General features: G+C 40.1%; 1 protein-coding gene across 2 annotated transcripts in view; it reads left to right on the top strand.

Moving 5' to 3' along the window:
* The first annotated feature begins 5,453 nt into the window (after window positions 1-5,453).
* GRIK2 (glutamate ionotropic receptor kainate type subunit 2) overlaps window positions 5,454-17,874 on the top strand; it is an 855,383-nt gene continuing 842,962 nt past the window's right edge. The window contains exons 1-2 of one of the 2 annotated variants that reach the window (XM_089665163.1): window positions 5,454-5,693; window positions 15,834-16,276. In XM_089665163.1, the coding sequence (XP_089521289.1) occupies window positions 16,147-16,276 (130 nt within the window). In that variant the 5' untranslated portion in view covers window positions 5,454-5,693; window positions 15,834-16,146. Of the gene's footprint in view, window positions 5,694-15,407; window positions 16,277-17,874 lie in introns of those variants that run through there. The other variant, XM_089665154.1, reaches the window with a different exon arrangement.

Here is a 17,874-nt window from a genome sequence, read left to right as displayed (position 1 = left end):
GACCAGATATAATGAATGCAGAGTCCTGGGTTTAGTAACACTTTAAATTAACGGAAAGTGTTCAGAATTAGCCTTTACAACACTGTGACTGTATGAGAATCATTAAACTGGCAATCATTTATCTGATCTTATAATGTGTGATGACATAGCCATGACTATAATTGACCACCACATTGCAGAATTCATGGAATGGTCCAACAACAAGGACAATAAATAAAATGTTATAATTGAAATCAATAGATGATCTGTTTAAATTTGAAGCAAGAGTAACCACAAAAAGTCAAGTATATACTTTGCACATAGTTATGTTGCTGTCCAAGTCCAGACAAGGGTCCTGATATAATGTATATAAGTGAACAAATCTCCATAAGTTAAATGTTAGGTGCATTTGTAGGTTAGATATAGTAGGAGCCATAGAAGAAATGGCCTGTAAGATGATAGTAATTGTCATCTGAATGAGCCTTTAGACTACAGCTTCCCTTTTACTTAGTAATAAAAAAAACTATCCAGGTTTAATTAACAGGGATTTTAGTAAACATTGTTTGAACTTCAGCAAATGCAAATCCCGTTGAAGTCTATCTTGGTGAATCTAATTAGTGAATTCTGGTAATTTTTGGGTTTAATAGCCAAGCTATGGTATAAAATAAATAAATTAAGAAACATGCATGGGAAGCACTGGGAGCTATCATGAAGGACATGTACCAATGCCAAAAAAAGATCCATGAAGCAGGGAGAGGGTCATTTTCACATGGCTTTGAGGGTGACATAGAAATGCCTTAAACCTGTATGTTGTGCTACAAAACAATGCAATTTTTACCAACAATCTCCCTCACGGGATAATTTGATTGTGCTAACTTGGCTGTATTTTCTTTTTTTTTTATAATTATCTTGGATTATTCATCAGCACTTCAGTCCAATTAATTTCTGTTTTTGTTTTGTTTTTTTGTTGTTGTTCTTTTTAAGTTTTTTCCAGATGGTTTCAGCAAGCTTTTTTTTTTATCAAGCAGTAATAGGCCTGCTTTGACTTGCTGACAAAAACTGGAAAGCAGTATCCCTGTTTTCAGTCTTGCAAAACTGTCCTGATTTTGGTAATATCTATATAATGTTCATTAACAAATACTACATAGCAGATGATAAAGCAGTTTAAAACGTGGCCAGTGTCAGGACAGGTTTAAAAAGCATGATTAGGTCACAATTCGGGGACACAATGTACGGGCCAGTATTTTCAGGTAAGAATTTAGAGCATTATCCCAGACATGTTAGAGCTGAATCAAACTGGTCAGAAGCACACTTTTAATCAGGGAGAACAGGCCTAACTGGTGTGTGTATAACTTTATTTTACTGTGGGAATATGGTTTGTGAGTGTGAAAATGCATATCAGAATATGAGGTAGTTTGAATTACACATTTTTTCATTTTTTTTCTTTTACTGGAATGGTGCGCTGAAAATACAAGGCAGCTTCATAAAAAAGTGAGTTCTGCACTTTGAGCACCCGAAGCTAAAATAAAGACCTTATCAACATAGAAAATATATCCCCCAAAGCAAATGAAATCCCAAAATACTAGTCCCTGAAACAAAAGCCCTATTTTCAAAGGGAAAACCTAGCAGACAAATAAAAAAGTAGTTTTCTATAGACAGGCCAGTAGCTAAAAGGGACTGCTGACCTCAAATCTACCACAAAATAAAATTAAACTCAAAAGCCCCCAGTGCCTAGAACAGAAAAATAACTGGCAATCAAATGTGCTTCTGACACAGTTAATATTTCTATTAAAGGCTTTTAGGTTAAATAAAGAATCGTGAACATGGGGGAAGGGGATGAAACCCCCACCATTCTTATTTACAGGGGTAAAGCACATGTTGCTAACTAACAGTAACAACTCCTTACGCAGTTTGTCAGCTCCCCCATCCTCTCCCTACTGCAGAGGCAATATATTTAAAATATGGCTGCAATGAACCCCCTATAATGTTATAGTGAAGGGGCTTTCTTAACCAAAAGCCCCTATATTGGCCCTGCCAGCAATGGTTCAAAGGCTTTGTAAAGCATTTTCATTTTTAAAAAATTGTTCCAGTGAATTCAGACAAATGGATTGCTGCAAAACCAAGGTTGTAGTGAATTCAAGTCTCAACCCTACTTTTAACGCGTACCTAGATTATTTCTGCTGAACCAGGAAAGTGAACAATAGGTTACCTGAGCACATTTTCCAACCTGAAATATTTTGTACAGTACTGTACAGTACAGCTTTTCTAAGGTTCTTTGTGGTCTTATTTGCACCAGTACTACTTCATGAGGTTGATTTACTAAAGACTGTTTGCTTAGCAAGGGAAGTTGAACTTTGCAAGGGAATTTTCACCACAACTTAAAGAATGTACTGCAATTTTACTTAGCAAAGAATACACAATCATCTGCAAGGAAAAAACTCCACACTTTTGCTTGCACATGATTGGATGATGGAAGTCATCATAGCTTCAACTCATTCCTATCCCTACTCAGCTTCACTATACTGTATTTAAAATATGGCTGCAATGAGACCCCACCATTTTATTGAGAGGGAGCTGGTTTATTCAAAACCCCTTTATTGGCCCTGCTAGCAATGGTTTAATGGTCTTGCAGAGCATTTTGTTTTTAAAAAATTGTCCCAGTTATTTCAAACAAAAATGTTTAGGGATTTGCCGCAAAACCACGGTTTCTGTGAATCCAGACCTATAAATGGAATTCCAGCCTAACTCTAACTATGCTTAAAGTGTCATTAAATCCGAAAGCAAATGTTTATTGTATTGAAGCTTACCAATTCATAGATGTGATGGCTGCAAAAGATTTCATTGTTAGGCTTTAAGTCCATTATTTTTCCCTGGTAGATGTCCATAAGTCTATCGTTCTTCAACAGAACAAGCTGTCCTGCAAAAGCAGTTATGGGGATTAGATAAGCCATTTACTGCTGACAGGGGTGCTTCCAATGATCAGCTTTTATTTATTCGTGTAAGGCCTATATCTCAAAAGCAAAAAACTGTTTGCTGTAACTACTTGTGTAACTGTAGTGTGAGCTGGAGTTTGGCTTCAATTTGTTAGTGCATGTAAATCTGCTAGTCCATCTAACACTCTCCTTCCCCTAGACCAACAATGCTGTTGTCCAAAGTTGCCCCTTTGGACCTTCATCCTGAGTGGGGGCACGCAGGAGGTGTATTACTGGCCATATCACCAGTGACACCAAAGAAAAAAAAAAACTAAAAAAGAAAATGTATGCAACCACAACATATAAGGATTGATAAGTTGAAATATATTACATTTTTGATTTGGGGTTTAATGATGGTTTAAAAATGTCCCCTCCTGCTATGTATACTTACCTAAGCAACTCATTCACTCCCTTATCATATCATGACTTGACTACTGCAACTCCCTCCTCGCCAGCCTACCCCAACACAGGCTATCCCCGCTTCAGTCTATCCTGAATACTGCGGCCAGACTCATCCACCTTACTAACCGCTCTGTATCTGCCACCCCCCTCTGCCAATCCCTCCACTGGCTTCCGATTGCCTAACACATAAAATTCAAAATATTAACATTGACGTACAAAGTTGTTCATAACACTGCCCCAAACTACATCACCAACCTGATATCCATCTACCACCCAAAACGCACTCTCCGCTCCTCACAAGATCTCCTACTCTCCAGTTCCCTGGTCTCCTCCTCCCATGCCCATCTCCAGGACTTCTCCAGAGCTTCCCCCATCCTCTGGAACTCACTACCCCAATTCTTTAGACTGTCACCTACCCTCCTCACCTTTAGGCGCACCCTGAAAACCCATCTCTTTAGAGAAGCCTACCCTGCACTCACCTAATTGCTGATCTCCTCCACTCTTCCCACCACTCCATCCCCCACAGCTATTTCCTCCTGTACCACTCTCCCCTCCCTCCTAGATTGTAAGCGCCAAAGAGCAGGGCCCTTTAACCCCTCGTGTATTGTATTGTATTGTTATTGTACTGTCTCGAGTACTGTCTCCCATTATAATGTACAGCGCTGAGCAAACTGTTGGCGCTATATAAATACTGTATAACAATAATTCAGTCTGCTCTGGTCCGGTCACATGATCCCCTGTGCCAATGAGTGGAGGCAGCAGGGGAGATGATCCCACTTCCTCCTCTCTCCTGCAGCTGCTGCTCACTGACACAGGGGAGCCAGAGCTCTGGGATCATGTGACCAGATCAGACTAACAATAGGTACGTATACATATTTTTTTACACTGAATAGGTAGTAGGAGGCGGGCAAGAATATTTTTAAGCAAAGTTAATGTTAGGCTGGAATTCTACTTTGAACCTTGAAGAGTGTGTAATATGAACAGTATGTAAAAGTATGTAAAGTGAACAGTCAATCTGCCTTTGGTAAATCAATCCCTATGTAGTATTTCCAAACGAGTGTGTCTGATTGATGCATACTGAGACTCCATACACACTGGGCTTAAAAAAATACCAATTCCCTTGGCAGACAAAAACACTGATATAGAACGTTTTATTACACAGTTTAAGCAAATTTAGGACAGTTTAGCATTTTTCTGCCAGAAAGCTCCAATCAAAAACGCATTTTTCTGCCTCTAAATGTTGAGCTTAAAATATGCCTATGATCCAAACATGCATGGACACATAGCATAACAGTGAGATACTTCTCCAGGCAAAACAGAAAACTCCTGTAGAAGCAGCGATTTTTAAGCCAGTGTGCATGGAGTCTTCCAACAATCATAGATACATCAAGTAGCATCTCCTGAATTTCCTAACCTACAATCCCAGAATGTTTTCAGTGTTTCCACACTAGAGTATTTCATGCATAGTACACTACATCACAAATATGAGAACACTGATTACATCTTCAATGCCTGAGTGCACTCTTAGAAATTCCTCTGGAAGGATCCTGGGATTTTTTACTTAGATGCACATTTTATTCCCTGGAAACTTGCTCCATTTACTCTCAGTGCGTCTTACCAGCATTCTGGAGATAACACACTGCGATAATTATAATGAGTGCTGTTTATCCTTTGCATCTTAAAAAGAAAAAAAAAAAACTTATGTTAGCTAAATTAAAAAGCTGTGCCATCTTGCTGGATTTGTAAAGCAAACTGAGAATCAACCACAGCACATAGCATCTTTGCTTTGTCAGTGATGCAACTGTAAAGCGATCAACTAGTGATTTTCTCATTGGACTGGAAGCTGCATCTCAGAAGTAGTGAGACATATTATCTTACTGAGCCTATATTGTGAAATGGAATTAGGAGGATAGGGATGTAACTCATTAATTCAACTTTTCTCTATCTGCATTTTCTCTTACATACACAGTTCACTCTGTATACCAGAGAATATTTACAGATGGATGACTAGCAGAGCCTACGTGATTGCCCTTTTGCATAAACCTTGATACTGCTACAATGAACTACAACCCCCTGTAAGTGATGAGAAGGATTCGTGTTTGATGCATATACTGTAGCGTGTTCATGCGATCCAGCACTAGAGAAAGTACACAGCAATGTTGGACATCGTTCGCACTAACAGTGGGAGTGTCTCTGTCATTCAGCTCTTAGGACTCTTTCTGTTCCAGCGTTACTGCCATAGCTGAGGTCTTAGCCAAGCCAAGCTGTCCCACCCTCCCCAGCCAGAGCTCGCTTCTCATCAAAGAGCCAGCCGCCCGGGGCTGACCTCGCCTTGACAAGGTAAGAGTTCTCAGCACTGGGACACATGATCCTATACATGGCACCCGACCCGATCATTGAGCCAGCTGAGCAACTACCGACACCCTAGACTAGGGGGAGTCGCTGGGCTTGTCCAGTAGACTCCTCCCTCCCTTCTTTCATTTGCCTTGGCATGTCATTTCTACCTGTCACTGCACAGGTGACTCCTTCATCGGCCGAGGGCAGGGAGTCTTCTGCGGTGTCATCAGCAATCTAGTACAGTTTGTTAAAGCTTGCTTATCATCCATGGCATCCACTGGTTTTTGTTTTTTGTTTTTTTTTTAGCTGTTCCTTCATTTTTTTCAAATTGGAAAGCAACAGAGTCCAAAATTTTGCATGCAGTGATGGTATATAGCATGATCAATAGTTAGATAGTATCATGCATCATAGCAGTTTTTTTTTCTATTAATCATTATTGGGAAGGGAGCAGTGGTCATAGTGCAGTTTCCAAAAGCAATCAGGAATTTTTCATATGCCAGACTTATTTAGAATGTGATTGGTTACTGTGGGGGTTATGTACTAAAACTGGAGCGTCCAAAATCTGGTGCAGCCCTGTATAAAAATAAACCAGCTTCCAGGTTTTATTGCCAAAGCTTAATTTATCAAGCTGGGGTTAAAAGCTGATTGGCTACCATGCACAGCTGCACTAGATTTTGCGCTCTCAAGTTTTAGTAAATAAACCCCTTTGGGTTATTATACTTTGCGCATCCTTGCACATGTGGCTTTGACCCTTTTTGGGATTATTGAGAAGGCATTGCAAAGGACAATAAGGACATGTACACTGGAAAACCCATAACAACAAGATTGTCTTCTAACTGGTCTGACCATGGAAGCTCAACTTTGGTTGTTCCAGACTGCACTACTTAAGGGGATCCTTATTTCTCATTGATCTGCCTTCTGAATGAGCTCTTTGAGTTACATTTGCATTATAAGAATTACATTTCTGTATTCCAGCAGTGCTTTAGTACATGAGTACATGATGTCCTTACGCCACAATGCAATCATCTGCAGCTTTGCAGCAAATCTGTGCATGTTTGAGAAGGCAGGTAATTCTTATTTCTCTAGGAAATAGACAAGAAAGAGATAGCTGGGATTGACTAGAACAGTAAATCTGCCCTAAGAAAAGATCTTTGATTAGATACAACTCCAGATTTGATAGCAGGGAAACATTAATTACCATCTTAAGTTGACATTAATCATCAACCTGGTAGGGGCAGACCATAAATCAGAAAAACAGTCAGCTAATAGGAAGCATGGGAAATCCCAGACTCTGTATATTTAGAGGGAGTAGACAGGATATAGGGCCTGTGTCCATCTGATAAACCAGAACAGATAACAGTTGATTAGTTAAATCGGCACCTACATTAAGCCAAGTGATATGGAGATGGCTGGTGATGTGTGTTCGCCTGACCATCCGTTAATAATGGCTGCTCTTCACAAATAGTATATTATGCTTTCATCAAAGCTTGCAGTATTTGATCACCAGTTCTCATGCTTAATGAACAGAATCTGAAAACAGTAGCCCTTTTATAGGTACTGCATTCACTGAAGCATCAGTGAGTCCCTCATTTACACAGAACAGAACGTGATATGTTAACATACATTGTTACTCTGCATTATCTGCTATACCTAATGTTGATTACTGCAACATCAGATCTCTTCAATTTTGACACTCAGGAATCAGGAAAAAATCAGTACTGCAATTATATAAAAGAACAGAACAAATTATGGAAGCTTAATGAGATTCAGCGGTAAAAAAATACCTTGAAATGCATTCATAAACACAAGCACAACAATGCCGAATGCTGTGACAAATGTTGTGTTCTTGGTATTTTGAAATGTGCACTTGGTTCAGGTGTTCACAGTGCTGAGTCAGGTAATGATCTGTCTTCATTATGAAGTGTTGTACAAAATCTTATACAAAGAATGTTGGAGAAAGTGAGTCACAGTTTTTAAAATATAGAGAATGTTTCAAAAATCTATTCATTGCAAGGACTATATAGATAACTAAATAGGACTATACAGAAGGCCATAGAGGAACCATAAATTGCTGCTAAATGCATTCGTAAGAAATCATTTCCCAAGCATAATACTTTAATTTAAATACTGTTTAAGTTACCACTTTGGCCTTACAGCAAATCTTAACTTTGCTAAAACTAGGCAAACTAATAGGCAATCAAAACAATGGACACCATACTGTACAGGCTGTTACCAACACTGCAGTGTTATCCTATATCAATCATCTGTTAGTGCCCCTAAAAATAATTTGCAAGTGCCAACTTTCTGAAAGTTGATACCATCACCATGCTTTCCCCAACTTACATGACAGTGCTGAGGCCTGGTAACTGGCTACTTAGGACCCATGTACAAACGTATACTTCCAGAAATGTTGTTGCTTCAGTTATAGATAGGAGAGGCTGGAACTTAGGGAAGAAAACAGCAGACACCATATGGTACCTTCAATGCCCTTTACCCTCTGTGGCTTGCATAGAGTACACAATCATTTTCAAGCAAATTTGATCTAAAATGTGGGTGTCTTCTACTGATCCAAAGCCTAAGCACAAGGATCACATGAATATTTGGCTACCAAGAGCTTTGTTGGTGTTTCACATGATTTGAGACTGCACAAAAACGTTTGCATTAAGTAAGGCCAGACCAGGCAAATATTACTGCTCCTATGCAGATATATAATAATAAATAATAAAACATTAACACACTAATATGCTTTTATTTTACATTTACTTGGCCTCATTCTTCAAATAACTTTTAAAGATTGCTAGCCTTATCAGCCTAAAAACCTACTAATATAATTTTAGGCTTAGCCAATAATCCTTAGTGATATATGTGCAAACTGCAGTAACTTATAGCATCTATTCATATTTTAGTTAATTGTAATACGATTGAGACCAAAGAAGGGTAAATTCGTATTGGGTATGTGTATCACTGCAGTATTCATTGCTGCATGCCTTGTTGGAAAGTGCAATTTATCATTTTATTGCTGGTAAGGTCTCCAGTACTTGCCATTTATTGCTGGGAAAAAAATACCAGTTTAACCTTATATCAGCATGAGAAGCAAGGTCTTTAATAATCCACAAAGGACATCTGAGAAATAACATCAGCACATAAATATAGCCACAAAACTGGGATTTCATAATTAATTCTCAACCTAAGCATTTTCAGACTCACAGAAACGTGACTACTGTGTAGGTATACATTTAAAAGGAAGGAAGCAATCTCTGTTAAAAAAAAAAAAAAGAAAAAGAAAGAAGGATGAAAACTTCAAAACGTTTGACTCTGACATTAACAGGCTTGGACAAAATTTCAACCGAATTGTCTGTTTATTGATTTTACAGCGATCTCAAGCCTGAAGTTCCCTGAGCTCCGATATTTAAATACATAGGCCCTCTCTTAGCACATCAGCAACGCTCACTCTCAAACATATTTCACATTTGGAATCCAAGGTAATAAAAGATACCTTCCCACAATATAGCATATCAATTCTGAGATAAGCTTGCTGCAATGCAAAGGAAAACACATTTTTGCTATTCTCAAAGCAGCGCCTTCAGTTCTGTGGTGTAATAAATCAACTCAGCGCACGTCAGTACATGTCAGATAAGTTCCAGGCTGGTGTTCAGTGGGTTTTGTTGAGGTAAACATATGGTGCAAAGTGTCCTTTTCAATTGTTTCAGTGCGAGGTGCAATATCTAAGCGTATTATTGCGGGCCTACACAAAAAAAAGGTGCTGCTATCAGTGTAGCATCTATTATACATCGCAATGGAGCTTGGATCTGTTCATATAAATGACCTCAAAGATGCGGAAGATCTAGTAGTGAGGATGATTGGATCCATTGTTAGAACCAGCAATCATGACTCATAAGTCAGAGCATGTACTAGTGCGGTGCTCTCCAAGGTGCTGAAACCACACACACCATTACAGCAGCCCCTACTCTCCGTTAGTACCAGTACGCGTCAAATCATGTGCTTCAACGCGACTGTCCGTGGTGCTGAAATGGAACACACACTATGTACCTCATCGGTACTACTACACTCCAAATGATGCTACTCTGACTGATGCTAAAGCATGGTAAAGAAAAAAAAAAGCAGTAGTCCTATTTTCCTCATCACTACTACAAGCAGTCACATTATGTCCTAGTATCGTACTATTTAGTGCTGAAATGTGATAAATAACTCCTGCCCCATGTTCATTATTCATACTACAAGTGGCCAAATCATGTTACTATCCCTGATGCTGAGAGGTGATACATAATAGCAGTAGTCCAATTTTCCTCATCACTACTACAAGGAGTCGCATTATGTCCTAGCACCGTACTATTTAGTGCTGAAATGTGATAAATAACTCCTGTCCCATGTTCCTTATTCATAATACAAGCGGCCAAATCATGTTACTATCCCTGATGCTGAAAGGTGATACATAATAGCAGTAGTCTCATTTTCCTCATCACTACTACAAGTCACATTATGTCCTAGTATCGTACTATTTAGTGCTGAAATGTGATAAATAACTCCTGCCCCATGTTCCTTATTTATACTACAAGTGGCCAAATCATGTTACTATACCTGATGCTGAAAGGTGATACATAATAGCAGTAGTCCCATTTTCCTCATCACTACTACAACAAGTCACATTATGTCCTAGTATCGTACTATTTAGTGCTGAAATGTGATAAATAACTCCTTCCCCATGTTCCTTATTTATACTACAAGTGGCCAAATCATGTTACTATACCTGATGCTGAAAGGTGATACATAATAGCAGTAGTCCCATTTTTCTCATCAGTGCTATAAGGAGTCAAATGATGTCCTAGAACCGTTCTCTCTTTAGTGCCGAACTGTCATACATAATAACTACTGTCCTATATCCCATTCTGTCCCTATATCCCATCAGTACTACAAGCAGCCAGATCATATTACTTTCCTTGGTGCTGAAATAGGACAATACAGTAACAGCAGTCCCATATTTGTCGTCACTACAAAATGTCACTATGATGGAGATTTACTAAAACTAGTATATGCTGAATCTTGTGCAGCTTTGCATAGTAACCAACCAGCTTCTAAGTTTTATTGTCAACGCTTAATTGAACAAGCCGAAGTTCGAAGCTGATTGGCTACCATGCACAGCTGCTCCAGATTCTGTATGCACCAGTTTTAATAATTCTCCCCCATTATGTCCCAGCATCCTGCTATTATTGGTGCTGAACTGTCAAACGTAATAACTACTTCACCATGTCCCCCATCAGTACTAAACGCAGCCAAATCATATTACTTTCCTTGGTGCTGAAATAGGACAACACAGTGACAGCAGTCCCATATTTGTTATTACTACTACAAGGAGTCATATTATATCCTAGCACCATACTATGCTTGGTGCTGAACTGTCATGCATTATAACTACTGTCCTATGTTCCCTATTGGTACTGCATGCAGCCAAATCATGATACTTTCCTTAGTGCTGAAATAGGACAACACAATGACAGCAGTCCCATACTTGTCATCATTACTACAAGGAGTCTCATTATCTCCTAGCCGCGTACTATGCTTGGTGCTGAACTGTCATACACAATAAACTTTGTCCCATGTCCCCAACAGAACTGCATGCAGCCAAATCAAGTTACTTTCCTTAGTGCTACATAATGGTACACAATAACAGCAACAACATTATTCATCACAAGCACTACAATGCATCCGTTTAAATGCAGTATCGTAAACCTCATCACTATTACAACAGGTCAAATCAGGTAAAAATGTGGTCCTGGGTGTTGAAACATCCTAACTGCGGCCCTGCATTTCTCAGCAGTACTGGAAGACGTTACTACTATGTGGCTGTCCTTGGTGATAAAACATCTTGCATTCTAACTATTGTCCCATATTTCTCACCAATAAAGAAAGGTATTCATTCATGTACTAGTGGGGTACTGATCCTAGTCCCTAAACATCCTTCTTAAAATCTGCTGCCTATTATTCCTCACCAGTACCCCAAGGCGTTACTTAAGGTTCTACTGTAGCACTATCATTGGTGCTAAAACATCCTACTGCTGTTCCACATACCTTACCAGTACTGCAAGGCTTGAAACCAGGTACTAGTGTGGTACTATCCTTTGATGCTGAATAACCCTACTCAATAACTGCTGTCTCACATGCCTCACCAGTGCAGGAAGGCGTTCAATCAGGTGCTATTGTGTGGTGTCCTTGGTGCAGAAACATCCTACACAAAATCTGTCCCTCCACATTGCTCACCACTACTACAAGGTGTTAAATCAGGTACTAGTGTGGTACTGTACTTGGTGCTGAAACATTTGACACACTATCTGCTGCCCCCCATTCCTCACCAATACTACAAGGTGTTACATCAGGAACTATTGTGTAGTGTCCTTGGTGCAGAAACATCCTACACTATCTTTCACTCCACATTGCTCACCACTACTGCAAGGTGTTAAATCAGGTACTAGTGTGGTACTGTCCTAGTCTTTAAACATCCTACACACTATCTGTCCCTCCACATTGCTCACCAATACTGCAAGTTGTTACATCAGGTACTATTGTGTAGTGTCCTTGGTACAGAAACAACCTACACACTATCTGTTCCTCCACATTCCTCACCACTACTACAAGGTATTAAATCAGGTACTATTGTGGTACTGCCCTTGGTGCTGAAACATTTTACACACTATCTGGTGCAAGGTGTTAAATCAGGTACTATTGTGTAGTGTTCTTGGTGCTGAAACATCCTACACACTATCTGCACCCCCTACATTTCTCACCAATACTGCAAGGTGTTAAATCAAGTATTAGTGGGGTACTGATCTTAGTACATAAACATCCTACTCATTATCTTATGTTCTGTCCCATATTCCTCATCATTACTGCAAGGTATTAAACCAGACACTAGTGTGGTTCTGATCCTTGTCCTTAAACATCCTACTCAATATCTGCTGCCCCATATTCCTCACCAGCAGGGGCGGACTGACTATTTGGAAACTCGGGCACTGCCTGAGGGCCCGGGGTCAGTAGGGGGCCCCATGAGATGCCCCTGGTACCTTTTTCATAGGCTTTTTTGAGTTTGGGCAAGGACACAGGGACCCCATGATCCCCTATTGCCCAGGGGCCCCATGAGTTGTCAGTCCGCCCCTGCTCACCAGCACTGCAAAGCATTAAACCAAGTGTTATTATGGCACAATTCTTTGGTGCTGAAACATTCTACTCAATACCTGCTGCTTCATATTCCTCACCAGTACTGGAAGGTATTAAATAAGGTATTATTGTGGTTTTGATTCTAGTCCTCAAACATCCTACTAAATAACTGCTTCCCCATACTATTCACCAGTACTGCAAGGTATTAAATAAGGTACTAGTGTGCTTCCGATCCTTGTCCTTAAACATTCTACTCAATAACTGCTTCCCCATACTATTCACCAGTACTGCAAGGTATTAAATAAGGTACTAGTGTGCTTCCGATCCTTGTCCTTAAACATTCTACTCAATAACTGCTTCCCCATACTATTCACCAGTACTGCAAGGTATTAAATAAGGTACTAGTGTGCTTCCGATCCTTATCCTTAAACATTCTACTCAATAACTGCTTCCCCATACTCTTCACCAGTACTGCAATGTATTAAATTAGGAACTGTAGTGCTTCTGATCCTAGTCCTTAAACATCCTACTCAATAACGTCTGCCTCATATTCCTCACCATTACAGGGAGGTATGAAATCAAGTACTATTGTGGTTCTGATCCTAGTCTTTAAGCATCCTACTCAATAACTGCTTCCCCATACTCCTCACCAGTACTGCAAGGTATTAAATTAGTAACTATTGTGGTTCTGATCCTAGTGTTTAGGCATCCTACTCAATAATTGCGGCCCCATATTCCTCACCAGTACTGTAAAGACGTTGAAGTAGGTACTGTTAAGGCACAATCCTTTGGTGCTGAAACATCCTACTCAATAAATGCTGTCCCATATCCCTCGTCAATTCTGTAACACATCATTTTCAATATGGTCAGCCACAATCTGTCTCCTAAATGACCAGTCAATGTGTACTTCTACAATATGGCTAGATAACCAGATTTTAGAGCAGCTGCCTTTCAAGTGAATATGCATTGTCCTCTGGGGGATACTGTGACAAGCTTTGTTATAAGATGTTTTCCGACGATGCATGCACTCCTGGGTAGGCACTACTGGAATACTAAATTGAAGTGGCTATATTTAGGCAAAACTGAGAGCCTGAACACATGGGGGGATAATATTCAACTTGAATTTGATCTCCATGACAGTAATATTGCTCTGCTGGTGTTTACTACACGTGCCTGGTGCTGTTAATCAACAAGAGATCTGCACCTCCTTTTAACCTGGGAATTCTTCTAAACCTTGGCTAGGCTCTTAGCACATCACCAAAGCTAGACATTCTATATGATCATCTAGGGGGTAAATAACATAGCCTAGCATTTTGTGAATTTGAAACTGTCTATTGTGTGTTTCAAAAAGATCTATGTGTGTATATACGAACTGAAGGAGTCGCTAGCTCCTTGATTTTTGTACAAGCTATTCTTATACACAGTCTGCTCCTGCCACAGCATTTCACAGAATTGCCTTCCAGATATCAGCCCCGACCATTTGTGATACTTACTTTGACACTGCATTTATGCCTCCATTTGGAAGGGCAGTGATGCTGAATAATTTCAGAATGGGTTATTGATATCGACAAACTATTTGTCTTCAGTAAATATATTCAGATTCATTTTGGAAACCTATAGAGCAATCCATATTTCTTTCAGCGTGAAAAAAACACACAGCACAATCTTTTTTTTCTTTTTAATAAAATGTCATTTTATTTGCATTCAAAATTCCCTTAATAAAAAGGATCCCTTGTTTCAGTTGGATGGAGCAGCCTTCAGTTAAATCATATCAGTATTGCTAGGTGAGGGGGAGGCATTTAAAAGTTAAAACCTACTTTCCCATATCCATAAGTTGCCAGTTTATTAACCATTTGCACACATAACATAGGCAAACGCTGCAATAACTGTGCCTTGGAGCCAGGGAGGGTCCCCATGACATCTCTAAGGCACAAAGGGGGTTATTTACTAAAACTGGAGAGTGCAAAATCTAGTGCAGCTCTGCATAGAAACCAATCAGCTTCCAGGATCTATTGTCAAAGCTTAATTGAACAAGCTGAAGTTAGAAGCTGATTGGCTACCATGCACAGCTGCCCCAGATTCTGAGTGCACCAGTTTGAGTAAATCTCCCCCAAAGTGTAGGTGTAACACATGACAGTAATGCTGTTCAGGGTTAAAGTTTAGATCGCTTGCCAAATGCTACTTGATGCTAATTAGAGCTTAAAACAATGATGGCATGCTATGTGAATTTAAATGTCTGTTGGTTATGATGCATACCCATTAAAAAAAGAACTAAAAAAAATGATGGCAGACTATCACAGATGTGAATTTAAATGTCTGTTTGCTATTTTGTATACCCATTAAAATCAAATGTCATAGATGTACATTTCCATGTCTGTTTGCTAGCAATGCATATTCATCAAAATAAAAGAATTTAAAAAAATGATGGCAGAAGCGTTTAGCCTGGAGTAGCATAGCCCTTCTTCCAGGAAGGGGTTAACCCTTCTGTAGTGATGAGCTGGAACACTGGAACCTTGGATCCGACACATCTGAAAGTTCCTGATTTCCAGTAGCAGCAGTAGCAGGAGCAGTAGCAGCACATGACAGTCACCTAGCGATCAGCACCTATCGATCATCCATAGGGGCTGCACAAGCCTGATCGCCAACAGCCCCTTGGGCACTCCAGGCACGACTGAAAAGCATGCAGCACGAGGGAAATCAGATCCGTTGCTTAACGCTGTCTGGCTGGCAGCCTTAAAAAAAAAAAAGAGAGAGGAGCGATCTCAATTTCTCTCACTTAATCTTGGCTGCACGTCAGAAGCTGTGCAGCAGTGCAGCAGAAAGGGAAAGCAGCAAAGCACTTTTCCCCCTACTAAACCGCTTCTACACACAGACTTCGCCCCTCTGCTACTACAGCTCAGCGATTTCTTTTTTTTCCCTGGATTATCTATTGATTGCCTTTCCCTCCCCCCCTCCTCCTTTCATCCCTTCCAGGCTCACCGGGATGGACATAGGCGTTTGGATTTCTCAAGGATTCTCCCCCCTCTGACTAACATGGATGTCCCACCATTCCTTGCAGTTGAAGGTTGCTCCTTGGCGCAGTGAATGAAGAACATGCAGGGATTGCTAATGGGTTTGGGAAGCGGATCCCTCCTCGCTGGTGTCTGTGTGACCATGCCGTGATTCGTGTCTGAGGGCCATCACCAGTCTGTGTCCTTTCCTTCCTCTCCTTCTTCTCCTTCTTCTTCTTCTTCCCCTGCCTGCCTGCCTGCCTGCCGACGCTCTGAGGCTGAAGGGAAACGTGCGGATGTACGCTGAAACCATGAAGAATATTTGCCTTTTTCTAACTCATCCGTTCTTCAGGTGCCACCTAACATTGGCCGCTTGCTTGTTTTGGATTGGCTATACTCAAGGGACAACGCACGTTTTGCGATTTGGTAAGATTTGCCTTTTTTTTTTTTTTTTTTACTTGTCTCATGTCTGCTGCTAGGGATTTAAGGTGGGCTTATTGCAGCCAGGTCCCTGTGTTGGTAGCAAAACACACTCTCCTACATCTACTGTGTCTGCAGAAATGGATTATTGTCACTGCAGTCCGTTGGATGAAACAGCAGTGTGATAATGATGGATATATAATAGGAATGTGTCATTGTAGCTTTAGCACCATTCATTTAGCTCTGTGTCTTTTGTAACATGTTAGTCATCCTTTCCTGTATGTGTGTGGGTTTTTTTTTTTTATTGTGTATTGAATGTCTGAAGGGGAGTTGCTAGTCAGCAGTCACATAAAAATGTCAACAATAGTATTTCTTTCACAGCCCCGCAAGCGTTTTGTTTGCCAGTATTTTGTTTATTGGGAGCAGGTTGCCTCCATAGACCTTTTTTTCTCTTTTATGATCTCTTATAATAAGTTGCAGTGGCATTCATCAAGACTTATGGGATGAGAATGTCACAACCCTGTAGTTGAAGAAAGAGGCACCTTGCTTGATCCTATACTTCAGCCCATAGTGAGCTGTTAATCATCATCAAGAAACAATCAGGGAGCTGTGTGTTAAAGTGGGTACATCTCTTAGTTAAGGGTTAAACCTTCAATCCTGCAAGCCAATCCATTTTCTTTAAAAGTCTGAGAAAACTTTATCCGAGTAGAACTAGGCAGAGCTATGCCATCAAACAGGTGCTGATGGAGAAAAAAAAAACCCACACATATGGGAAGGGCATCTTGTTAAAGCCAACGCTTAGCTTCCTTTTCAATGGTCTACATGTACACACTGGTTCTAATTATTCCTGGATTTTGAACTGAAGACCTGTCAGGTCCATATAAATGGAAAAGGGAGGTGTTTTTTAAGGTTGAGTGTATATTGCTTTATTGTTCATGGTCACTTAAGGATGGATAAGTGGCACCCATAATAGATGCTTATAAATTAAATGCCCATATCTTGGAGAAGACATAGATCTGCTATTAATGTAATGTTTTGTGTTTATAGTGGTCTTTTCCTTTTGACTCCATCTGGTTATAAGGTGATGCTTGAGGCACGTTGCTCATAGAAACTGTCTCTACGGAGGCTGGTTTCTTTGGAAGCACAGACACATGTCAGTAAAGCCCTTCATGAATAGCTCTGCACAGTGTGAACAGAACCAGTGTATCACAATAGAAGCAATGCACCGGTTAAATATGTTTTTGTAATGATGGCGTGACACAATGTCACTCATCCATTAAAGCAATCACTTGCTAGCTACAGCATGTGTGTCTACTCCTTCAACTTCCAACTACGGCTGTTTAACTGATTGGGAAACGTGGAAAAAAAAGCCATTGTCTCCTATAAATCATATGTAACATAAGTAATCGTGCTGTCAAGTAACATAGCAATATGAAGTAATGCTACTTGTACATTAGCTGCTCATTGTCACTCGTCATTACTGGAAGCCGCCTTATAAAGCACTATCCATGGATATGTCTGAAGAGTGTGTGGATGACTTGTATCCAGTGCCTGGGCTACAGCGTGAATAGGAGTGATGATGATGATGATGACCCTTGCCTACC

Source organism: Staurois parvus, unplaced genomic scaffold (genome assembly GCF_062004578.1).
Source record: "Staurois parvus isolate SC_StPar_1 unplaced genomic scaffold, SC_StPar_1.0 ptg000048l, whole genome shotgun sequence".
NCBI classification, from domain to species: Eukaryota; Metazoa; Chordata; class Amphibia; order Anura; family Ranidae; genus Staurois; species Staurois parvus.
This window is presented reverse-complemented; position numbering and strand designations above follow the sequence as displayed.